The 23,190-nt window shown below is 31.4% G+C and overlaps 1 protein-coding gene across 1 annotated transcript in view; it reads right to left on the reverse strand.

Moving 5' to 3' along the window:
* LOC134716148 (telomerase protein component 1-like) overlaps positions 1–23,190 on the reverse strand; it is a 50,128-nt gene that overhangs the window by 18,798 nt on the left and 8,140 nt on the right. Inside the window, exons 11-38 of the mRNA XM_063578939.1 lie at positions 22,422–22,512; positions 21,171–21,369; positions 20,313–20,493; positions 19,610–19,756; positions 18,316–18,402; positions 17,704–17,843; positions 17,150–17,221; positions 14,039–14,197; positions 13,677–13,853; positions 13,156–13,398; positions 12,097–12,210; positions 11,651–11,771; positions 11,247–11,432; positions 8,099–8,274; positions 7,633–7,780; positions 6,816–6,992; positions 6,469–6,561; positions 6,014–6,146; positions 5,384–5,561; positions 4,861–4,967; positions 4,365–4,453; positions 3,804–3,918; positions 3,350–3,455; positions 2,577–2,745; positions 1,729–1,824; positions 1,255–1,273; positions 905–1,010; positions 71–220 (exon numbers count right to left, since the gene is read on the reverse strand). Of these exons, the coding sequence (XP_063435009.1) occupies positions 71–220; positions 905–1,010; positions 1,255–1,273; positions 1,729–1,824; positions 2,577–2,745; positions 3,350–3,455; positions 3,804–3,918; positions 4,365–4,453; positions 4,861–4,967; positions 5,384–5,561; positions 6,014–6,146; positions 6,469–6,561; positions 6,816–6,992; positions 7,633–7,780; positions 8,099–8,274; positions 11,247–11,432; positions 11,651–11,771; positions 12,097–12,210; positions 13,156–13,398; positions 13,677–13,853; positions 14,039–14,197; positions 17,150–17,221; positions 17,704–17,843; positions 18,316–18,402; positions 19,610–19,756; positions 20,313–20,493; positions 21,171–21,369; positions 22,422–22,512 (3,779 nt within the window). The remainder of the gene's footprint in view (positions 1–70; positions 221–904; positions 1,011–1,254; positions 1,274–1,728; positions 1,825–2,576; positions 2,746–3,349; positions 3,456–3,803; positions 3,919–4,364; positions 4,454–4,860; positions 4,968–5,383; positions 5,562–6,013; positions 6,147–6,468; positions 6,562–6,815; positions 6,993–7,632; positions 7,781–8,098; positions 8,275–11,246; positions 11,433–11,650; positions 11,772–12,096; positions 12,211–13,155; positions 13,399–13,676; positions 13,854–14,038; positions 14,198–17,149; positions 17,222–17,703; positions 17,844–18,315; positions 18,403–19,609; positions 19,757–20,312; positions 20,494–21,170; positions 21,370–22,421; positions 22,513–23,190) is intronic.

Below are 23,190 nucleotides of genomic sequence, written 5' to 3' on the forward strand. Positions count from 1 at the left end.
ATGTCTCTATAAACCCTTATCCGTCAATCTTATCATAAATCACTAACAAAATTTGTTTAATTTTTCTTACCTTCCGACCAATAATTCACAAGATCTGTCCCCTTTAACAGCATTCCATACTTTCACAGTACAATCCCATGAAGCTGAAGCAATAAACTTTCCAGCCTTGTCTGCAGCAACTGACTGTACTCGTTTATTGTGCTGACTCAAGACATGTATTCTACAAAAAAAAGGTTCTGTTAAAGTCTAAATTCAATAATATTTTACCTTTTTAATCACCAAAACTTTATATAAATCTGAAAGATATTGTAAAAATGTTCTCCCCCTTGTAAGGGTAAAGACATTTGTGTTATTTGCATGCAGAAATTATTCATTATTTTTAAACATGAAATATGTAAATGTATCAAGATCATAATTGATCCAAAGATCATTTACATCACTTGGTTGGATATACCATGCAAAGCAAACATAGTTACCTTAATAACTATCTAAACATTTTGGACAATTTATTCATCTAGTAAATGTAGGATGTTGTACACAGTAAAATGAACCAATTCAGAAATAATGTTGATTATGGGTATGTCATTGTTTTAGTCCTGATAGGTTCAAGGATAATGTTTGAGACTTTTTAAGTGTATTTACATGTTCTGGTAAATGATTTTCTTAATTAAAATTTACGATTCTAATTTTAAATATGAAGTCCAAAAGATATTGGACATTTCATTGTATTTGAAACAATCTTCAAATAAGCAAAACTATTAAGAAACAAAATAACATTTGAACATACCTGTGACCTTGGTCTATATCGACATTGGTTATAGCATTAGCATGACCTCTAAATGTATGAAGTTCCTAAAAATCAATAAATAGAGAATAGTAGAATCTTAATGATATTTGTACATACCTGTGACCTTGGTCTATATGCCAGACACTGACAGCATTGTCTAATCCAGCACTACATAACATGGACTGTCCAACAAAACATACACTGGTGATAGCATTAGCATGACCTCTAAATGTGTGGAGCTCCTAAAAAACAATAAATAGTGAATAGTAAATAGATTGTCTAATCCAGCACTACATAACATGGACTGTCCAACAAAACATACACTGGTGATAGCATTAGCATGACCTCTAAATGTGTGGAGCTCCTAAAAAACAATAAATAGTGAATAGTAAATAGATTGTCTAATCCAGCACTACATAACATGGACTGTCCAACAAAACATACACTGGTGACAGCATTAGCATGACCTCTAAATGTATGGAGCTCCTAAAAAACAATAAATAGTGAATAGTAAATAGATTGTCTAATCAAGCACTACATAACATGGACTGTCCAACAAAACATACACTGGTGACAGCATTAGCATGACCTCTAAATGTATGGAGCTCCTAAAAAACAATAAAGTAAGTATCATGTCTTGTAAAGATTTAAATTAATAGATACAAGTTTTAGTAAATGTATAAATTGCCTAGAAAAATAAGCATATAAATGTATGGAGAGATTGAAAACCAACAAAAAATCAATCATACCAATAAATCATATGTTTTATGTGATGTTAACAGAGAGCTTGGCATAATTGTCATAGAGACTTACATTTTGTTGAAGACCATAAGTCCACAATAAAGATGTCTTTTAGTTTTTATTGATTGTTTTTTTGGTTACTTTCTCATTGATATATACCTCAAAGCTCCTTTTATTCATTTGAACAGATTTCTGATTACCTTTCCTGTATTGAAATCATACAGTCTAACCATACAGTCCATTCCACCACAGGCAAAGTATTTGCTATCTTTGGATACAGCTACACAAGTCACTGGCTGTAAAAAATAATGTACAATTTTTTTAAAAATCCTCTGAGCTGAGATCATATAACTGAATCACCTGTACAGGTTCAATCATATTTGAATTTCGTTTATTTTGTGGAAAGAAATTTCATTTCCATTTAATGGAAACCACGAAATGAAATCACATTGAAATAATATTAAGAGACAATACCATGAAATGTTAACCCCACGAAAATTAGTGTTATTACAGTATCACTTATAGACACCTATGACTGAGTACACAAAATATCAATTGATTACTCAAAAAAATGCACCTGTTAAACAATTGAAAGCAGGTGAAACAGAGCAATTTGGAGTTTTCACTAATGTTTAATAATCTTATGTTAACTTCCTATATATATCAAATTAGCCACCAAAAAACTTGCATTTAACATTATAAAGGAAAATAAATCAAGAACATTATAAGTGATGCTACCCAAATTCGTACTTGATCAGTGTTTTGTGGTACATAATCAATACTCTTGATTGAGGCAAACCAAGGTAAAGGGAAATAACTCAAGTACATTAAAAGTGATGCTTCCCAAATTCTTACTTGATCTACATTTTGCAGTAATAAGCATTGTGAAGCTTCAAAACATTTGGTTGAGGCAAACAAAGTTAAAGAACAGTAACCAAAAATTCAGCAACTTTTAAATTTGTAAAAGGGCATAACTCTAGAACTGCAATAGCGATGCCACCATTGTAATATTGTGGTAAAAAAGATTAATAACTCAGTTTATCATTACCTGAGGCAAATTACTGATGGTCATATAACATGGATCTGTGGTGTTTGGTTTGTTATTCCATGCCATGTATCCTTGACCCTTGGTCACCTCTCCACTATCAATGGCATCCTTGTGAACTCTAGATGTGTCTGGCTCATTGATAGCTTGCTGCCAAGTCAATGCAGGATATCTGAAACACAATAATAAACATTACAGTACATTATATAAATATATCTTATTGGTTTTTGGTTTGTTAATCAAAATTTAGGCTGACTGAAAATAAATAATTAAATTAAATAAAATATTTACATGAGCGTGCATATCAAACCAAGTTTTCAATCCACATAACATCTGATGATATTAGTAAGGTTTGGTTTAATCTGCTCTTTTGTTCTTGAGAAACTGGTTTTAAAGGTTAAAACAGGTGAAAATGGGCTTCAAAATCATCCCCATTCTCTAAACAACATACTTTCTTGAGGCAATTTTGCATGCATCAAATGGGTAATGTCAATAAATCTTCAAATGACCAAGGACTCATGTCCAAAAATAAATTTTTCCATAGTCTATTTCACATTCACCTTAATGGACTAGCTCTGAGATGAGGGTAGGAATGTTCTTTATCATCAATTGCCATATGTCCATTTTTTACTACCATTAGCGTCAAATTAGCTAGAAATTTGGTATCATCATATCTCATTTTGTAGCCATCTTAGCATCAAATGGAGTAAAATGTTTATCGTTATTGTTATTTAACAAATATCTTACTGTCATTTGTCATGTCAGGGACTACTTACCCATTCAATACATGTATTTGTCTGGATACAAACAGTTTGTATTGTTTGACTTCCTCTGCATTCATCATTTTGTTCTGTTCTCTCTCTGATGTTTTGTTTGTCAAAGCTGAAAACAATCAAACGTTAGTTTTAATGGAAGATTGATTTGAATATCAATATGAATAAAAGGCGTGGGGTACATATCATGGGAACATCAATCTGAATCACAGAAAGAATCCTTTGATTGTAAATAATAGTAAATTTGCTTTGTGATAATGAAACAACTTTCACTTGTAGTTACTTTAAAATTTCAATCAATTAAAATTTCATATAGGACAGTAAGATTGTATTTCAAAGGAGAGGGTAAGATTTATGTACCAGGCTTTAATGGAAATTTTATCTTATTAGATATCTCTTCATTATAAAAATTGTTAAGCATTGAAGGGATACAGACGGATAATGTTTAATTCTGTACCTTTATCTTGATAGTCATCCATTAACTGTGTAGCCAATCCTAGCTGACATTTGGCATGTATAAAACTCAGATTACAAAGTAAACGTTGTAACTCTTTAAATTCACCACAATAAACCTATAATATACAAAGAAGCTTTATATTAAAAGTTCAGCAAACTATTGCTACACAAAACATTTTATACATCATAGTATCAAAACATTACTAGTGTACTTTTACTTTTCATTTCTCTTGACTTGTAGCAGACTTAAATAAATGTATGGGCTCATATTTTCAAACAAGTGTAAAGAAAATTAAATGTAAATTTAATTTTGGGTGAGAGCAGCACATCTTAATTTTGAATAACAGGTCTATATTAAACAAGAATACATGTGTTGTTTGGTTTTTTTTCAAATATGAAGACATTGGATACAGGATTACCAGGGGAAAATAACTTATATAATTGATGGATGAACAAACAGAAAATCAAACAGAGAAAGTAAATGCAATACATCTCTCACTTTTGTTGCATGTATAACATTTTAGTTTCTCTGAAAATTTACCACTATAAAATACACACTCACCAAATGGAATGGCAGTTCTGTAAAGGCTCTAGGATTATTTCCACTGAAACTATTGGTTTTGCCTGGATCAGCCAGTTGGAAAAAGTAGCCTATCAAAATGAAAAATATGCATCACTTTTCATCTTCAAGAATAAGTGTTCTATGTGAAATGGTGAAATAAAAGTAGAAAATAAAATATTTAGGACAAATTATTTTCACATGTCCAAATAGGATATTAATCTCTTCGGATTTTATTTGCCAAAGAAGATGTTTTATATTGGTTTTGTTCATAAATATATATGTTACTCTTGCTGTACAGTCACCTAGAAATTATAACAATCTGCACTGAATCAAATCTAATTATTCTGTTATATAAGATGAAAGTGCTGTCCGTTGCTGATTTTATTGTACCTTTACTTAGGTAAATTTTGTTATTTTAACTAATTCAGATTAAAGGTGGAATATTGCACAACAGAGCTGTCTGTTCTTACAACTTAAAACATATTTATGTACTTACCTGCCAGCAGAGAATGGTATTTAGTTTCCAAGTCTGAAGAACCCTTCATGTACCTCTGTCTTACTGCAGCCTCTATGTCTTTATGAGCCAGTGTTAGTCTACTGTTCCTGTTAAAACAAAACATAAGAATATACAAGGAGGCAGTCACATATTTAAGTTAAAGAACAGACAGCTCCACCAAAAGGACAAAATAGACCAAACAACCTTCACAACACTACAGAAAACAGTTGAAAAATTACACAAATTTTGCACACAATAAAACATGGTGGTGAAATAAGGCACTCGAAACAGGCAAGTTGTTCATGTGGTGGCTACAGAAGGGCTGCTTGTACATAAAAACATTTGGTCACATTTTGTGATGCTATAAACAAGGTGTATAAAAAATGTTTTTAGAACATTATTAATCCATCAAAAAATAAAACAGTCATTTCAGGAGTTACTGACATCTCAAGATATTGGGGAAACGAAGTTAGCAAATCATTGTTTTGAACGCTACACCTTTATGGAAATATAGAATACTTACCAACTGTCAGTTGGGTTCAGGAATGTCTCTAAGGACCTTCTCAAGTGACCAAACACAGCAGCTGGTAACATCTGTTCAGGTGTAAATTTAATGTTTCTGATGTCGTCCATTTTGAATTTATCATTTGTTAAGATATCATGTATACTTAGTAAGTCATGTAATTCTTCTACTTGTATACCTAAAAATCATAAAATAGTGAATATACAGTATGCTTATATCTTCCAAAATTATAGTCTATCATAAACTTAATGTAACAGGGAAACTAGACTGCTAGTTTTCCATCATGTTTTTTTAAGGTGTTTCATTAGCAAACATACCACACCTTCTTATTTTTATGTATAGATTTTAGTCAGCCTAGTTCACTAATAAAATTTGGATGTGCACTTAAGTAATGCACAATCTTGGTTTTTTTCTGAAAAGTAGTTATGTGCTTAAAGGAAACTTTAAAAATACATTATGAATTATCATCATCAAGATCTAATGTGCTCTTTTAGATTTCACATCTAATTCACATAGTGTTTGTCATTTGGCACATATCCAACTTTTATAAAGTCTGTTACACAACTGTGTATATAAGGATAAAAGTGTCTAGAACTCAACTTAAAGCTTTACAGTTAATTTTAAACTTACCATTTCTTGAACAGACTAACAATGAGATGGCTGTAGATACTAGCTCAAGACCCAAGTCTGATTCTATTCTGGATAGTACTTCTTGTAATAATGCCGGAGTGGTATGTGGCAGGGATTTCAGCTTGTTTGTGATCTGTAATCAAATTCCACTAATAGTTAGCATATTCAAACAGTTGAAAATATCATTATTGTTACAATACATATATTCTTGAGATAACCTCTCTTATATGTTTTCATAAACATTTTTATTTTTAATCTGTTCATTATCAAAATTGTCATGCACTCTATTGAAACTGTTTTCAACTTTTCCCACATTTTTTTTAGCAAATGATTCCATAAAAATAAAAGTTCTGTTCCTTTAGCTTGTCCATTGATTGTAAGGAGTTTGTGTCTTTAATCATCATATCCCTTTTTTCTACATAAGCATTTTCTATATAATTATATTTCTAACATACCCTTTCAAACACTCCAAATACTCTGAGTTCTTCACATGCAAGCTTCAAGAAAAGAGGATTTGCTCCTTCCCTCTTTGAGAGCAATAACTTCATCTGAAGAAGAGATAAAGAAATCATGTTATATTATATTCATACTAAATCATGATGCATTAAGGGAAAATTAAGAAAAAAAAACAGATAGTCATATTAAAATAAGGATCTTTATGAACATTCATTACATTCTACACATAGTAAGTGAAAACAAATTTAATATTATTTCTCTTTTAATAGTACCAGAAAGTTACTTTTTATTAAAAGAGACCATGTTTCTCAAAACCTCTAAAAAATGATTGACTTTAAAGTTTTACCTGGTTGTTAAATGGTGATTCATCTAAAACCTTCCTGTGTACTGCCAGGTTGTTCCTGACAACATCAGCTTTGTCCCACATGTCTAATGGACCAACACTTAAATTGACAGCTCCAAGTCTCTTCATAGAACTGTTGAATTTTCCATCCTCCAATGCAGTTATTACAAATATTACATTCTAAAAGTTAAAGAAGATTATGTAATTTCAAACATCTTATCATTATTTGTATTTGCGACAAAAAGAATAAATGAATAGTGAAACAGTCTATTTTTGACAACATAAGCTATATGATAATCGCTCACCCAGAACTATTTTTGACATCATAAGCTATATGATAATTGCTCAACAAGAACTCTGTTTGAATCAAATAATACAAAAAAGTTATCATTATGTCAAAAATATTTAAAAGAGTTTACATGATAAGCCTTAAATGACAAATTCTTAACATCTAAATTAACCCATACACAATGATGTTTAGAATGTTCATTTATATTCCGTTTCTTAGGGACGACATCAAAAGTTCAATGAAGGATGAAAAACTTAATTCACATAGTTTTTTCACTGACCCCCCACCCCCAGTTTTTTATCCTACATCGATCTTTTGAAGTCGTCCCTTAAGATTCATAACTTTTGGTCTTTAGCTCACCTGAGAAGGGTTATTCAAGACTCATGTTTGTGCGCACTTAAATCAGTATTATATCCTTATATTTCAAATATCTGATGTTACATACAAGTGTATGTTAATTCTAATAATATTTATGAGGGAACCTGAAATATAAAAAGACAGAGGAACCAGTCTACACTGTGAATATCCTACCTTTGGTACAGGATTAGGCAGCCAATCCATTGTGCTTGGTAGAAGTGTGTTTTCCATCAAGTCTAAACCATCCATGAATATGACCACTGGGGAACCAGATAGAGATCCAGCTTCAGTCAACATCTCACCAAACTTCTGTGTTATGTTTCTAAATGATAGTAAAGCATACTTACATTTGATTCAAATGCATATAGTATTTCTAGAATTAATTGCAGATACAGTGTTCTCCATGTATTTATTTTAAACTAACTGATTTTTTAAATAGTATAAAACACAGGAGGGCATGCAACAAATTCTGCATTTATTAGTTTATAATTGATAAATAAATAAAAATGGCCAATATAGTGAACTAAAAAGCTATCTAGCCCACTTCTTAGGAAAACAGTGTAAAACTCCATTTCCCCTATCTACAACAACTTATAGGAGATAGAGTCAATTGAAGGTGTATTGCAAAAGAAAATTTTACTTGTAGTCTTCTGGAATATCAGTTGTCAGTCCAAATTGTCTTCTTATTTCATAACACAGCCTCCTTAGAGTGGCCAGGATATTTGTAGACCCTGGGGCTGCTCCAGATATATGGACCAAGATGTTGGCTGGACTATCACACTGGCTTGAGTCTTTGTAAGAGGTCACTAGTGAAGCCTACAAGGTAACAGACATTATAATAGAAGCTGGTATTTCAAATTTGTTCATCTGGTCAAGTTATGGAAAGTTCAATAGAAAGATATATATACATATGATACTTTTGACATTTCATACTAATATCTATATTTATGTACTGGTCAATAAGTGCACTATTTTGTGTACTGCTCAATAAGTGCAATATTTGTGTACTATGAGACAGATTTGGTAAAAACAACTTTGCTTGTTTCTGAATACCAGATATTTAGTCCAAGTGTATTAAATTGATTGATTTATCTGAATATATATTGCTTAAACTAAAAAATTCGTAAGGGTTCCGCAGAACCCAGTGTCTCGCCTACTTTTGCTGTAACTCCCAGGCTCAACAAAAATGAGGAAAACAATCAATAAAAATATTCCTCTTGATACTATCTTTTGATTGTAAGAAGCTTCTGTCCAAGTTTGGTAAAAATTTCAGGATAGTTTATGAATCAAATAAATGTTTTAAAAACTTTAACTGCAGACTGTATGTAATGTTAACTGGAAGAAAAACTAAGTCTATTTATAAGTAAAATTCAGATACACAGGTACCAAATATTAACAAAACTTCCTTTCTATGTACTAGCTTTTGATCATAAACAAGCTTCTGTCCAAGTTTGGTACAAATCTAAAATAGTATAAGAAAGTTATTAATTTTTAAAAATTTAACCACAGAGTGAATGTGTTGTTTCCTGGCAGAAAACCTAAGTTCATTTAAAAGTGTTTATACGTAAAAAATGGATTTATTTTTTTACAAAATTTACTTCTGGATACTATCTTATGATCATAAACAAGCTTCTGTCAAAGTTTGGTACAAACCCAGGATAGTTAAAGAAAGTTATTAAAATTTAAACCAGATGCTCCGCAGGGCGTAGCTTTATACGACCGCAGAGGTTGAACCCTGAACGGTTGGGGCAAGTATGGACACAACATTCAAGCTGGATTCCGCTCTAAATTTGGATTGCGATTAAATAGTTGACACAGCATAGGTTTCTGACACAGAATGAATGTATTCAAATGAACTTAAAATTTTTGTTTTCTCTTAGAGCAATTCACTATGCTGTTGAATATTAATCCTCTCAAAAAAATGTTTGAAGAAATTTTCTTTTTATTTATGAAATTTCAAATGAGAAAAATTGAACCCAATTTTTTAATCACATCCCCCTTTCCGTTATTCCAAAACTAATTTCAATTAAAATATTCTAATGGAGTTTGCAACAATTACTACTCATTTAAATACATCATAAAATATTAAGATGTAAAAAAAACTGCTTGTTATCACTGAATGGTAAAGATTATTTAAATTTATCAGTTGGTAGTAAAAAGTGAATATACATTGTATATTTTATATAACAAAGATTTAAGTTGATTCTGGACAAAGAAAGATAACTCCAATTAAAAAAAATTCTTGCAGATATTTCTTGCTTACTATACTGGACAAAGAAAGATAACTCTTAATTAAAAAAAATTTGCAATTTCACAATATTGTGAAATTTGATATTTCTTGCCATTGCACAATACTGTGCAATTGAAAAGACTTGCTATTGCACAATACTTAATATAATAATTTTAGATCCTGATTTGGACCAACTTGAAAACTGGGCCCATAATCAAAAATCTAAGTACATGTTTAGATTCAGCATATCAAAGAGGCCCAAGAATTTAATTTTTGTTAAAATCAAACTTAGTTTAATTTTGGACCCTTTACACTTTAATTTAGACCAATTTTAAAACTGGACCAAAAATTAAGAATCTACATACACAGTTAGATTTGGCATATCAAAGAACCCCAATTATTCAATTTTTGATGAAATCAAACAATGTTTAATTTTGGACCTCGATTTGGGCCAACTTGAAAACTGGGCCAATAATCAAAAATCTAAGTACATTTTTAGATTCAGCATATCAAAGAACCCCAAGGTTTCAATTTTTGTTAAAATCAAACTAAGTTTAATTTTGGACCCTTTGGACCTTAATGTAGACCAATTTGAAAACGAGACCAAAAATTAAGAACCTACATACACAGTTAGATTCGGCATATTAAAGAACCCCAATTATTCAATTTTGATGAAATCAAACAAAGTTTAATTTTGGACCCTTTGGGCCCCTTTTTCCTTAACTGTTGGGACCAAAACTCCCAAAATCAATACCAACCTTCCTTTTGTGGTCATAAACATTGTGTTTAAATTTCATTGATTCCTATTTACTTTAACTAAAGTTATTGTGCGAAAACCAAGAATAATGCTTATTTGGGCCCTTTTTTGGCCCCTAATTCCTAAACTGTTAAAACCAAAACTCCCAAAATCAATCCCAACCTTTCTTTTGTGGTCATAAACCTTGTGTCAACATTTCATAGATTTCTATTAACTTAAACTAAAGTTATAGTGCGAAAACCAAGTAAATGCTTATTTGGGCCCTTTTTGGCCCCTAATTCCTAAAATGTTGGGACCAAAACTCCCAAAATCAATACCAGCCTTCCTTTTATGGTCATAAACCTTGTGTTAAAATTTCATAGATTTCTATTCACTTTTACTAAAGTTAGAGTGCGAAAACTAAAAGTATTCGGACGACGACGACGACGACGACGCCAACGTGATAGCAATATACGACGAAAATTTTTTCAAAATTTGCGGTCGTATAAAAACTTTAACCACAGAGTGAATGTAATGTTTCCCCGCAGAAAAACTAAGTCCATTTATAAATAAAATACAGAAAAAATAGAATTTCATTTTTACAAAATTTACTTCTGGATACTATCTTATGATCATAAACAAGCTTCTGTCAAAGTTTGGTAGAAATCCAGTATAGTTTAAGAAAGTTATTAAATTTTCAAAAACTTTAACCACAGAGTGAATATTTGTGGACGCCGCCGCCGCTGACGACGACGGAATGTAGGATTGCTTAGTCTCGCTTTTTCGACTAAAGTCGAAGGCTCGACAAAAACAAAATCTTACCAAAACAGCAGATTTTCCTGTGCCTGGTTTTCCTGTAAGTGAGATAACACCACCAGAGCTCATTTCTGACATCTTTTTTAGACATTCTTTGATCAGAGTTTTCCTCCCCACAAATCTAGCTCTGTGGTTCTCTACCATTGCCTCATGTTGTTTTGTGGCATGGGTTGTTTCATCCAACATGGCATCCTGTAATAAAATCAATTTGATTGGCTAAATGTTTGTTTTTTATTGTTTTTGTTATATAATATGAAGTTTTATTTACAAAATATAAAGATTCAATATAACCTTGGTTTTGTGGGTTTCTTTTTGCTCAGTCTTTTATTTAGTGTTTAATGGCCTTGTTTAACTTTATCTGACTTGTGTGATTTGTGTAGTCACAGCAAATATTGCAAGAGTTGTCTTACCTCATCTGGGCATTGCTTCCTGACAGAATTCCACACAGAGTTAATGATTGGCATGGCAAACTTCTCAAGTCCTGAAACAATGGGTTTCCCATCAACAGATCCTCCCCATCTACAGTCATATCTACAAAGTTGATAATATCCTGACTATTAAATTAATCAAAACATTCAGATTTTTAATCTCTTCGGTATAAATAATCTAAACTATATTCCACACAACTTTTAAATAACCCTGGAATCTTTAATGAGCTTTTACAACAACAGGGTCAACGTCAATACTGCATAACACACAGTAGTCAGCACTCATATGTCAACATGAAATATTGCTGATACAGCCGTTTTCCGTTAATTCTGTAAGTTATATATTGAAAAGATCAAAACAATTTATTTTAATCCCATGGGCATAAGTTGCACTAGCTAATTTTATAACATTTGCATAATATACTTACCCTTCAATAACTTCTAGAGGTGAATTTCTGACCCTACTCTTCAGGGCAGCCATCTTGTTTTCAGCTTCTGGATTTTCGGCTACAAAATCTGATAGGAATTCTTTTGGTACATCTCTGAAATAAAATCAATTAAATGTAACTGGGAGTTTTACAAAATATAAGACCATGTTTTGACAAACATTCATGTGTTTTAAGGTAAATTGTTCCATATGTACCTTAACTGTACCTTTAGTCCGCCAGAAGGGGATGATAAATGGCTAATCCATGTTACGAGAGAGCCACATCTCTTGCAGATAAAAGACACCCTTGTAGATATTGAAAAAGAGTAAGCTAATACTGGTACAGGCAGTTCTTCACTCGCAAAGTGGAAAGTAATTAATATAAGTTGCAATAACTTGTTTCCCAATCCAAAATAAATAAATATGTTTAAATTAACTGTACCTTTACTTTGTATTTGGCTTAATGATTTTATTATAACATGTAAAACAACAAATTTTTGATAGTTACATAAAACGTTTTGGAAATTTGTTATTTCTTATAATGCATGGCTGAAAAATGCACATATAAATGACACTTAATGTTAAGCTCCAATGAATGATTTGTAATTTGAAACTGGAAAATTCTTCACTAAGTAATTTAATTTCAGAATCTAATACATTTTTGGTTATATTTTTGAATATATAATTGGGTAAAAATCCCTGCAAATCCCTGAAAATTAACGAATAATGTGATATTATTTTACGTTTGGGGTAAAAACAAATAAATTACCAATAATTCTGTAAATTTTCAAAACAGTGAATTGAAATATACAGTGAAAGACCAAAGATTGCATTGGGAATAAACTGGTGTTCATTTACCTTGGTTAAATATTCAAGATGTGTCCTACCACAAAAGTTTAAAAAATTCCAGTTGGTTGTTTATGCAGGGTTCAGTTTGGACAGCACATTTCTCAGTAAATACCTATGCATTTACCTGTAAAATTGAGAATGGAAATGGAAATGGTGTCAAAGAGACAACACCCCTCACCAGAGAGTAGAAAACTGCCAAACTTCTACTTACTTAATAAAATTATTGTTTCTGATCATCATCACAGCTTTGTCTTGTTTCTGTGCAGGGTTCATCATAACACCTAAATGCATTTCTAATTCTGTCACTGAGGCCCCTTGAGGGTAATGTTTCACCCAGTCATATTCAGGCGTATCTGGAACTGTGTATTTATCTGGCATATACCCATACCGTTCCCCTAATATGCCAATAAAATACTGACATTTGGAAACTTCTGATAAGCATAACTCTAATGTTCTACAAAGGAAAGACAGAACAGTTTAATCTAAATGCCTAATTTTCTGATATGTATAAAAAAAAATTGAGACAAAACCACTTTTTTTGTCATCTATTTATTTTTAAATCATTCAATAAAATTAACAACAAAAGTCAGATTTCAATCACTTATATAACATTTTCATTAAAAAAATTCTAGATAGGGGCTTTATTCAATACATGAAAGTTTTTACAAAAGAACATACCTTTTATTCATTCAGTAAATATATTACACTTATGACTAAAAATATAATTCTTACTTGTGATGTTTTGTCTCTTCTTCTGTTACTCCCCATCTCAAATCAACTTCATAAACATTTATAAAATGTTTCTTTCCAAGGGCACGTAACTCTGGGAAGACATATCTTGTTAAAACATCTCTCTCTCCATGCATATCTCGGAATGTTGATGATATGAAAACTCTGAAGGTTCTCCAGCTATTTTAAAAGAATAAAACAGGATTAGACATATTCATGATTTAATTACTAGATAGATTTTTTTAGGCCAAATAATTTTTATAGCAAATATATACACTAAATTCCTCTAAAATTGATACTCATTGAATATCTATGAATCAAGTAGTAACCATCATTCAAATTTATTGTAACAAGTTATAACTTACCATGGTGTGTTGCATGGTATTGCCAGTGGTCTCTCGACAGGAACAGACCTTGCTGGTCTTAAGACATCTTGTAGTATTGGCATAGGTTTCAGTTTGAAGAATTCGTCTATCTTATCAACATGCATAAGTTGACCTCCATCACCTCTCTCAGCAATAAATCTGTTCAAAATCAAATATCAAAATTCTTAAAGTTAATGCGCACCAAGAAAAATCAGTTTTTAAAATTCAAAGGAAAAGCTAGCGTTAAATCAAAACTACGACAAGATTTCAAATCTGCACAAACTATATTCGATCGTAAACTACGAAAATGTGAAAGACAACATCGACAATCGTTTTGTATTGATATCGAAATCATGACTACGAAAAACCCAAATGAATTCTGGGAAAAAATTAAAAGGCTAGGACCACGAAAAAATAAATTGATTCCAATGGAAGTATATAACACTGAAGGTGAAATCTTGATTGATGAAACTAGAGTTATTGATAAATGGAAATCCGACTTTGAACATTTGTATAATAATGATCAATCGGAAGAGGATTTCAACAGTGAATTTTATAGGTATGCATTATCTCATAAAACAGTATTAGAAGATATAATTTCGGATCCATTGTACAATGACGACGAAGAATTAAATGGTGACATAACACTTGAGGAAATAGAAACTGTAATCAAAAGTGCGAAAAATGGAAAATCAACAGGGATTGATCAAATACCGTACGAAGTTTTAAAATTTCCAAATGTCTTTCAAGTGATTCGCTCTCTCTTTCAAGTGATTTTTGACACCAGTTGTATACCGTCAATCTGGAGAAAAGCAGTTATTTTTCCGATATTGAAGGATCCCTCATCTGACCATCGTATTCCGCTTAATTATCGAGGAATAAGCTTATTGTCCTGTATATCTAAGCTGTACAGTGCCTTCATAAATAACCGACTATCGACTTATCTAGACGAGAATGAGGTTCTTGCTGATGAGCAAAATGGATTCAGGAGACATCGTTCTTGTGAAGATCACGTCTTTTCTCTTAGTAGTGTGATTCAGAACAACGCTAATGTAATTGCAACATTTGTGGATCTAAAGAAAGCTTTTGACTTCGTGGACCGAGATATGTTACTTTATAAGCTTTTACTAAACAATATCGACGGCAAAATGTACAAATCTATCAAAAACATTTATTCCTACACAACAGCTAGTATTCGTGTCAATCAGAAGATGTCGGATTGGTTTGTTTGAAACTCTGGTGTGAAACAGGGAGACAATTGTTCGCCAACTTTGTTTTCTATATTTATTAATGACCTTGTTCAAGAAGTGAACAATTTGGATCTTGGTATAAATATCGAAGACACCAAATTGTCTATGTTGTTGTACGCAGATGACATTGTACTACTAGCATACAACGAGACGGATATGCAAAAGATGTTGGATAAGCTACACGACTGGTGTAAACGGTGGCGAGTTCTAATAAATACAGATAAATCCAAAGTAGTGCATTTCAGATCTGGCAGACGACAGCGTACATCTTTCCAATTCAAGATTGGAGACAATGAATTAGAAGTTACAAGTCAGTACAAATATTTGGGAGTAATATTTAACGAGAAAAAAGACTTTGCATCAAACGCAGAAAATCTAGCAAAAGGTGGTGGACGTGCTCTAGGAGCAATTATCTCAAAACTTCACAATCTGAAGGAATTTGGATTTAAGACATTTGAGAAGCTGTATAATTCTTGTGTGGTACCAGTATTAGACTACAACTCCTCAGTTTGGGGATACAAAAACTTCTCCGGAATCGATAATATACAAAACAAAGCAATTAGATATTTTCTTGGAGTACACAAATTTGCACCAAAACTAGCCATAGAGGGGGATATCGGATGGCTACCTTCTAAAGAACGACGATGGCTCAACATGATAAGTTACTGGAACAGACTGTTGTTAATGGATAATTCAAGGATTTGCAAACGTATCTTTCAATGGGACTATAGCATATGCTCAAACAACTGGTCGGCAGAAATAAAAACTATAATGACAAACATTGGAGTTATGGAAACTTTTCACAATAGAAAGAGTTGTGATATAAATAATGCAAAATCAGCACTACTTGAACAGCATGGTCTTGATTGGTTAAAAAACTTAGATAGATATCCAAAACTGCGAACATTCAAAACTTTCAAAAATAATTTCTGTGCTGAATCATATGTGAACCTTAACCTACAACGCAACGAACGGTCGATGTTGGCTCAATTTAGATGCGGCATTCTACCTCTAAGAATTGAAACAGGACGGTTTAGTGGCGAACCTGAAGACAGCAGACTTTGTAAAATGTGTAGCAAAAATGAAATTGAAAGTGAAACTCATTTCCTTATTAACTGTGATTTTTATAATGAACTTCGAAATGAACTTTACTCAACCATACCAAGCAAAGAAACATTTTTATCACTGCCACACTGTGAACAATTAATACAATTTTTAATTTATTTTCCAAGAAGAACAGCTAAATATATTTTACAAGCATTTACAAAACGCAGACAATTCATTTATGTAAATAATTGAACTACATGACTCTACTATGAAATGATTTAAAGATTTATATTTTTTAAGTGACTTATAGGTCCAATGGGCCGGGTGTACAACTATTGTATTGACAAATATTATTATTATATTGTATATATACACAATGTCACTATAATAAACAAATTCGTATTCGTATTGGTAATGCTAAAAACATTAATTCGTGTATTTGAATAATTTTTGATTGCTGAACTTCCAATGGTAAATATAACATGCATATTCTAGATATCTAATAAGTTGACAGTTCTAAAAAATAATTTACTGGTAATAAATCACATGCAACATGAATAATTAATCCATGAAAAACTTTGTACTTGTTTGGCTTTATAACTATTTTGATATGAGCGTCACTGATGAGTCTTATGTAGACAAAACCTGGGTCTGGCATACTAAATTATAATCCAGGTACCTTTGATAACTATTAGCATTAAATCTTATCCTGTAAGTTTTCTGTAAAATTCTTGTCTCACACTGACAAATAATTAAAAGCTTGATATATTAAGTCAATATAACTTATGCATATGTTTTAGTAGATAAGTTTTACCTCAGTATAGCGTCACTAAATCCTGTGATATAGATGTCATTATCGTTCTCTGGTTTGATACTCTCAGAAAATCTAAAAATATAACAAGATTACATTTTTAAAATATACACAACATTTTCTCTCATGAATGAATTTTCTAAAAACAATTTTTTGTAAACACTTTGTTTTGGGCTGATTTTCATTAAATGTTTATAGTTGATACTTTCATTAAACTATTTAATTTACACAACACATCATGAACAGACCTTGTGTACAACAATTCTGTGATTCTATCTACTGTAAATTTAAAAGTTATTGCAATATTTTTATTATTGCGAAAAATTTGACAGGGTTGTAATCGCAATAATTTAAACTAGCATTTAATTTTTTTTTAAATGATTTAGCAGGATTTTCCTCAATGTCGCAAACATCAAAATTGCATTATAATCTAAAATGACAATAACGCAATAATAAATGCATGCAATAATTTCTGAATTAACAGTATTTACAATATAAAGACCCTATCTTTGTTATTTTAAGACTTATTTTAGCTTAAATTACTATTATATACATACCCACAACCTTTTCCGCTGAATGAAATATTGGCATACAACAGATTAGGGTTTACTAGTTGTCTAAACTTCTTCAGGAAGAAGGAGACAAAGTCCTGCTGTACACTGTCAACTCCACCACTCAGTATTATCAAGTTATCAATCTGTAAACCAAAATTTTTTAACCAATCAAAGTCAGGTTTATTAAATATAATTCACAGTAAAACATTACAAATTATGTGTTTTAAAGGCAGTATATATTGAATGTCTTCAATTTTTAATGAATATTTCATGTAAATTAACTAATTTAAATAATCTGATATTTAAAAAATAAATCCAGAAATACAATTTGTCAAAATTTTGTAAAATATGCATATACAGGTATATGTAAAAAATATAAAAAAATAATAATTTTATAGTGACTGAGTCAAGAAAATATTAAGAGTAACCTTTAATTATTGTAAAAGATATGCTACTGCTGTGAACATTTTAATTTTAATGTGACAGTCATGAAAATGTTAGGGATAACCTTGATTCTTATAAGTGATCATTGTAAGGAAGTTATCTCAAATGACAATTTATCCAATCTCTCTTATACTGCACTCAATGTTAATTGATTTATTCAGAAGTTCATACCTGTTGTCTATCCACCAAAGCAGCATTTAATATACGATCTGGAATTTTATATTCAAAGTTCTTGCCAGTCTGCATTTGTTTATCCAACTGAAATAGTAATGTTTTCATAAAAAATATATTATGCACAAAAAGACTATTAGTCATCGTCAGCTGAAATTTGTAGCGGTTATCTGTAAAAATAATCTAAACTATCATTCGCTTTCACTCAAGATATAGTTTTTTCACATTCCATTCCTAAATCGTCAGAAGAAAAACCACTACTAACCTTCTTTTAAGTGATTGCACTGTAATTATCCTGACCTTAACATTCTCCAGAATATTTTCCATTGTAATTTCGCCATCTTCGTTTCTATGAAGATCCTTTGTTTACATATGACACACGTCACTTTCAGAGTTTACTGTAATGTTCTTTTCATTGATGTGATAAAGTTTTCTGCGTTTTATGCAAATTTTATGAAATTGAACTCCATGGAAACACTTCTGGTAAAAACAATGGTGGATTCCACCATTCAAAATCGTCTTGGTAAATGTGAAGGTCAGGATTATCACAGTGCAAGCACTTAAAGTAGGTCAGTTGTGGTTTTTTCTTTTGTCGATTTATGAATGGAATGTGGTTGATAGTTTAGATTATTTTTACCGATAACCGCTACAAATTTCAGCTGACAACGAGAATACAACTAAACTCAAACAACTCTAGGTAAATTTGTTTCAAAATGACAAATTCAATTTTCAACTTTAAGTCAAAATATTTTTGTATACAGCCTACAAATGCAAAAGGAAAAATAGCTTCAAATATAATGAGGATTGTCTACCCTAAATATATAAGAATAAATATAAATAAGCTGTATTTCACAAAAACTTTCAGTGATTTGTGTCCTTAATGCTTTTCAACTTTGTTACTGTACTTTATTTGGCTTTTTAACTTTTTTTATTCAAGCTTCAAATATGCATTGATGTGTCTTTTGTAGACGAGGTGCATGTACAAAATTTTGATACTGGTATCTTTGATGATTTTAATCCCAAAAAGAAGCAAAAAATGTATATTCAAACCAAAAACAGTTGTCCCTGTAACTATTTCCTTATATTGACTTTTCTATATTAAATAAACTAACATGACATGCATAAACTGGTTATGAAAATGGGATTGCTGCCCACAGCATCGTAATGAGCATCCTTATATGCTTCTTTTTTATAATTAAGGGTATAGATAAGGGGTTTTCTTTCACAAAAAGGCCACTCATAAATAATATATTCTTAATCTTCAATGTGGACCCATCAGACTTTAACTACTTACAACAGTAAGGGTATCTTCCATGTTATTCAGAATTGTTCCAGGTTTTGGTGTGATCAGGTCATAACGGGACTCATCAAATACAACAAATTCACAATTCTCACACGAGTATTTACACATCAAACCCATCAATACAGCTACTTCCCTCATCTAAAATAAAAGAATTTTATTTTGAACTGAAATACACAAAATTATAAAGTACATTTTTCCAATACATATTCAGACATGCAATGATTTATCATGATAAAATACAATTTTGAAAAGTTTAGGCATTTTATGATCTTTCATATGATTTCAGACTGGTAAACATGACAAACTTTTGGCATTAGAATAATTTATGTCATAAATCAATTGAGAAATATTTTCCATTGGTAGATGATTGTTTTAACAAAAATTGATTTTCAACTTTGCTAGGCAAAGTTGAACCTATATAATTTTGTCCAATCTTTTTAAATCTGTATCTTTCCATTTATTCATCATTTTAAAATCTAATTTCCGGTCTAATAATTCTGATTGTTCCTAATTACTGATGTCAACTCTAAAATGCAAATAAATGTGCATATGTGGTATGAAACCAAGTTAAAGGTTGGACAAACTGCATCAACTAGTGTTATAATATTGCAACTCATTAGGCAAATACCATACCAATGAAAGGTAAATGTTTAGTCTAGGTGTTTTCTGAATTAATTTATGTAGTTGGCATTACCTTTCTGGGTTTTCCAAGGCCCCTGGCAGCTGTACAATTAACATCCATATTCTCCCCAACATCACAGAAAACAATTGTCTTTCCTTTGATTGGCTGGACATTGTATACTGTTGCTATTTTAACAGCTGTATCTAAAGCTTTCCTGTATCTCTGTATCAGATTGGGATCATAAGGTGTCTCTCTAAAAAATAATATGTATAACAATGATTGCAGTAGGCATTACAGTCAGATTTCGATAAAATTAAGCATTTTCATTAAAAGCAATTTGTAAGGAGACTATAAAATGATAATTACAGCCATTTGACTTGAGTGTGTAGGTTCAAACAAAATATTTGGTTACCTTTCTTGCTAACTGAACCATGAAATATTTATTAGGTTAGGTATGCTACCCTCTTTTTAAAGTAGACTAGTCTGACAGATAACCAATATATGTCTGTAGGACTAGAATTCTCTAAAAGATGGATAGTTAACCTAATCCAATAGTGATTTCATGGTTCAGCTAGCAAGCAAGGAAACCAAAGATTTTTTTTAACCTACACACTCAAGTCAATTGGCTGTAATTATGAAATATGGGTTCACTTATAGATGACAGATAAATGTTTATATGAATAATCAGAGCTGTGAAGTAAACATTATGAGACAGCAATCTAACAACACAAATTAAGAAAATTAAAAGGACACCATACAAACTTAAACAAGGGGGAAGTTACCACACTGTTGATAAGCTCTTAATCACTCACTCAAAGTCCATACAAGTTGTATGTATACAAAACCTTAAAGCTTCAACATAATCAAAGATGATTTTTTTTACATTTGGCTTAGGCATGCAAACAAGTGACAGGGTTAATATTAACATACTTTGCTTTCCCTGCTTCAGCTTTCTTTTTGTTTCTCTTTTCTATCCACCACTGTACTTCTCCATCTGCCCCTCCTCCTCGTCCTCTACCTCTCCCTCTCCCCCTACCACGTCCACGACCCCTGGCACGTTCACTTGGTTGAGGAATTCCCAATGCTACATACTGGGCTGCAATCTCTGCCTCTTGCACAATCTTCTTTTCTGTTAATAAAAATCAGCTGTTTAAAATTTAAAATGAGAGATATGAAAAATGTTTCAATGGTACAATGTATAGATCATATGTTTGGTTTATTTTACAAATGTATACCCGTTTGTGTTGTTATGAGTTAAGCTTCTTGCATGACTTATTCATACCTTATTTTCTTTTCTTTTTTTATCTTTATGAAGAGATAGGAAACCATCTTGATTTGCACTATTCCTTTTCAGATGATGCACTCATGTCTAAATTTGTAATGCAAGAATATTCAAAATTCTAACATGACATTATTCAAATGCTTTGACTGCTTGGTCTGTTTCGATAGTACTCACACGTCATATTCTCTTTATAGATGAGCTACCCGACGTCATAGAACGATGATGTAACAATATAAACATTTTACGGGAAACTAGGGAGACCACGTGGCGTTGTTAACGAAATTGGCATTGAAATTGACAACGTCGTCATAGGTAAAATAGTGATAAACAGATTATCATTGGTCATCTCAACTCAATTGCTTTTCTCACTTTCACTGTACCAGCTCAAGCGAGAAAATCAATCTTGTTGAGATAATCAACGATAATCTATCATTATATAAGCCATTTTTGTATACACATAACACATATAAGTACAATTATCATTTAGATTCATCCAAACCTTTCTAAATATGTTTTTGTAAATAGTTTAAGCATGTCACTTATTCACTTTGCGTAGATCTTTTACGTCAATTTAATAGTGCATTAATTTATAGAAAAGCAAATAATGCCTTCACCTAGAGCGCTTTGATAAAAATACAATAGCCATATTTGTCCTATCAAAATTGAAACAATTCATGGGAACTTGAATATGTATCATGATTTTATCACATGTTGTCCCTTTATGCCGATATTTTACCCCTTGCTATTGCTCAGAGTAAAATATTTGTCATAAAGTTCCAACCTGTGGTAAAATCAGGACATATTCAAGCCCACATGAATTATTTCTTAATCATAATATTCTCAGACTGGAGTAAAAAGGCAAAATCTATTTATAAATACACAAAAAAAAGAATACTTACGGCTTTCCTCAAAGTCTTTCTCTAGATTAACCAAAACTTCATATGCAGAGAAAAATCTGAATGGGAACTGTTTACTGTTGACAACTTGTCTCTGAAATTATGTCAAAGGCACATATTTCAGATACAATAATAAATGTAACAAAGAGCTTACTGCTCTATTTTGCCTTGATGCTGACCTACTAAAATGCACATTTACACAAGATTGTTTGATGTTGATATTACTGTACCACAGATCTGATTTTGATATATCTTCAGCGTACAGAGCTGTGGAAAGAGAGGTTAGATAAAATGCAACTGAAAAGATATTCTTCACCGTATATTATTTTAAATAGATTTCAATCTCAAACATTAACCATAAACTGACATTTTTTATTATGGGTCCAAACTTCATTGCATGCAAAATAAGTCGACAGGTTTTACAGAGAACTTTTTATAAATTATTGACAAAAAATTGTGGCAAATTTTTTAAAGAGTTTGTATATTAACAATAAGGAAATCTGTTACATCTGCTATAAATGACACATCTATTAATTAAAAAGCCTGTCTCTGTTTGTCCTACAGTAGTAATAACTATACATGTTGAACTGCAATTCAATGGTCACCTTTCTTATAATGCCAGTTTTCTCTGCTCCCTAGAGTGACCTTACATCATATAAAAGTAGCTACCTGATAAGAACTATGACATTTTTTTTATTCTATTGAACTCAGACTTTACACAAGTGAAAGCATAAAGGCAATATATACTGTCACTTGATGGAAGAAATGTGAA

The sequence above is a fragment of the Mytilus trossulus genome, chromosome 4 (assembly GCF_036588685.1).
Source record: "Mytilus trossulus isolate FHL-02 chromosome 4, PNRI_Mtr1.1.1.hap1, whole genome shotgun sequence".
Taxonomy (NCBI): domain Eukaryota; kingdom Metazoa; phylum Mollusca; class Bivalvia; order Mytilida; family Mytilidae; genus Mytilus; species Mytilus trossulus.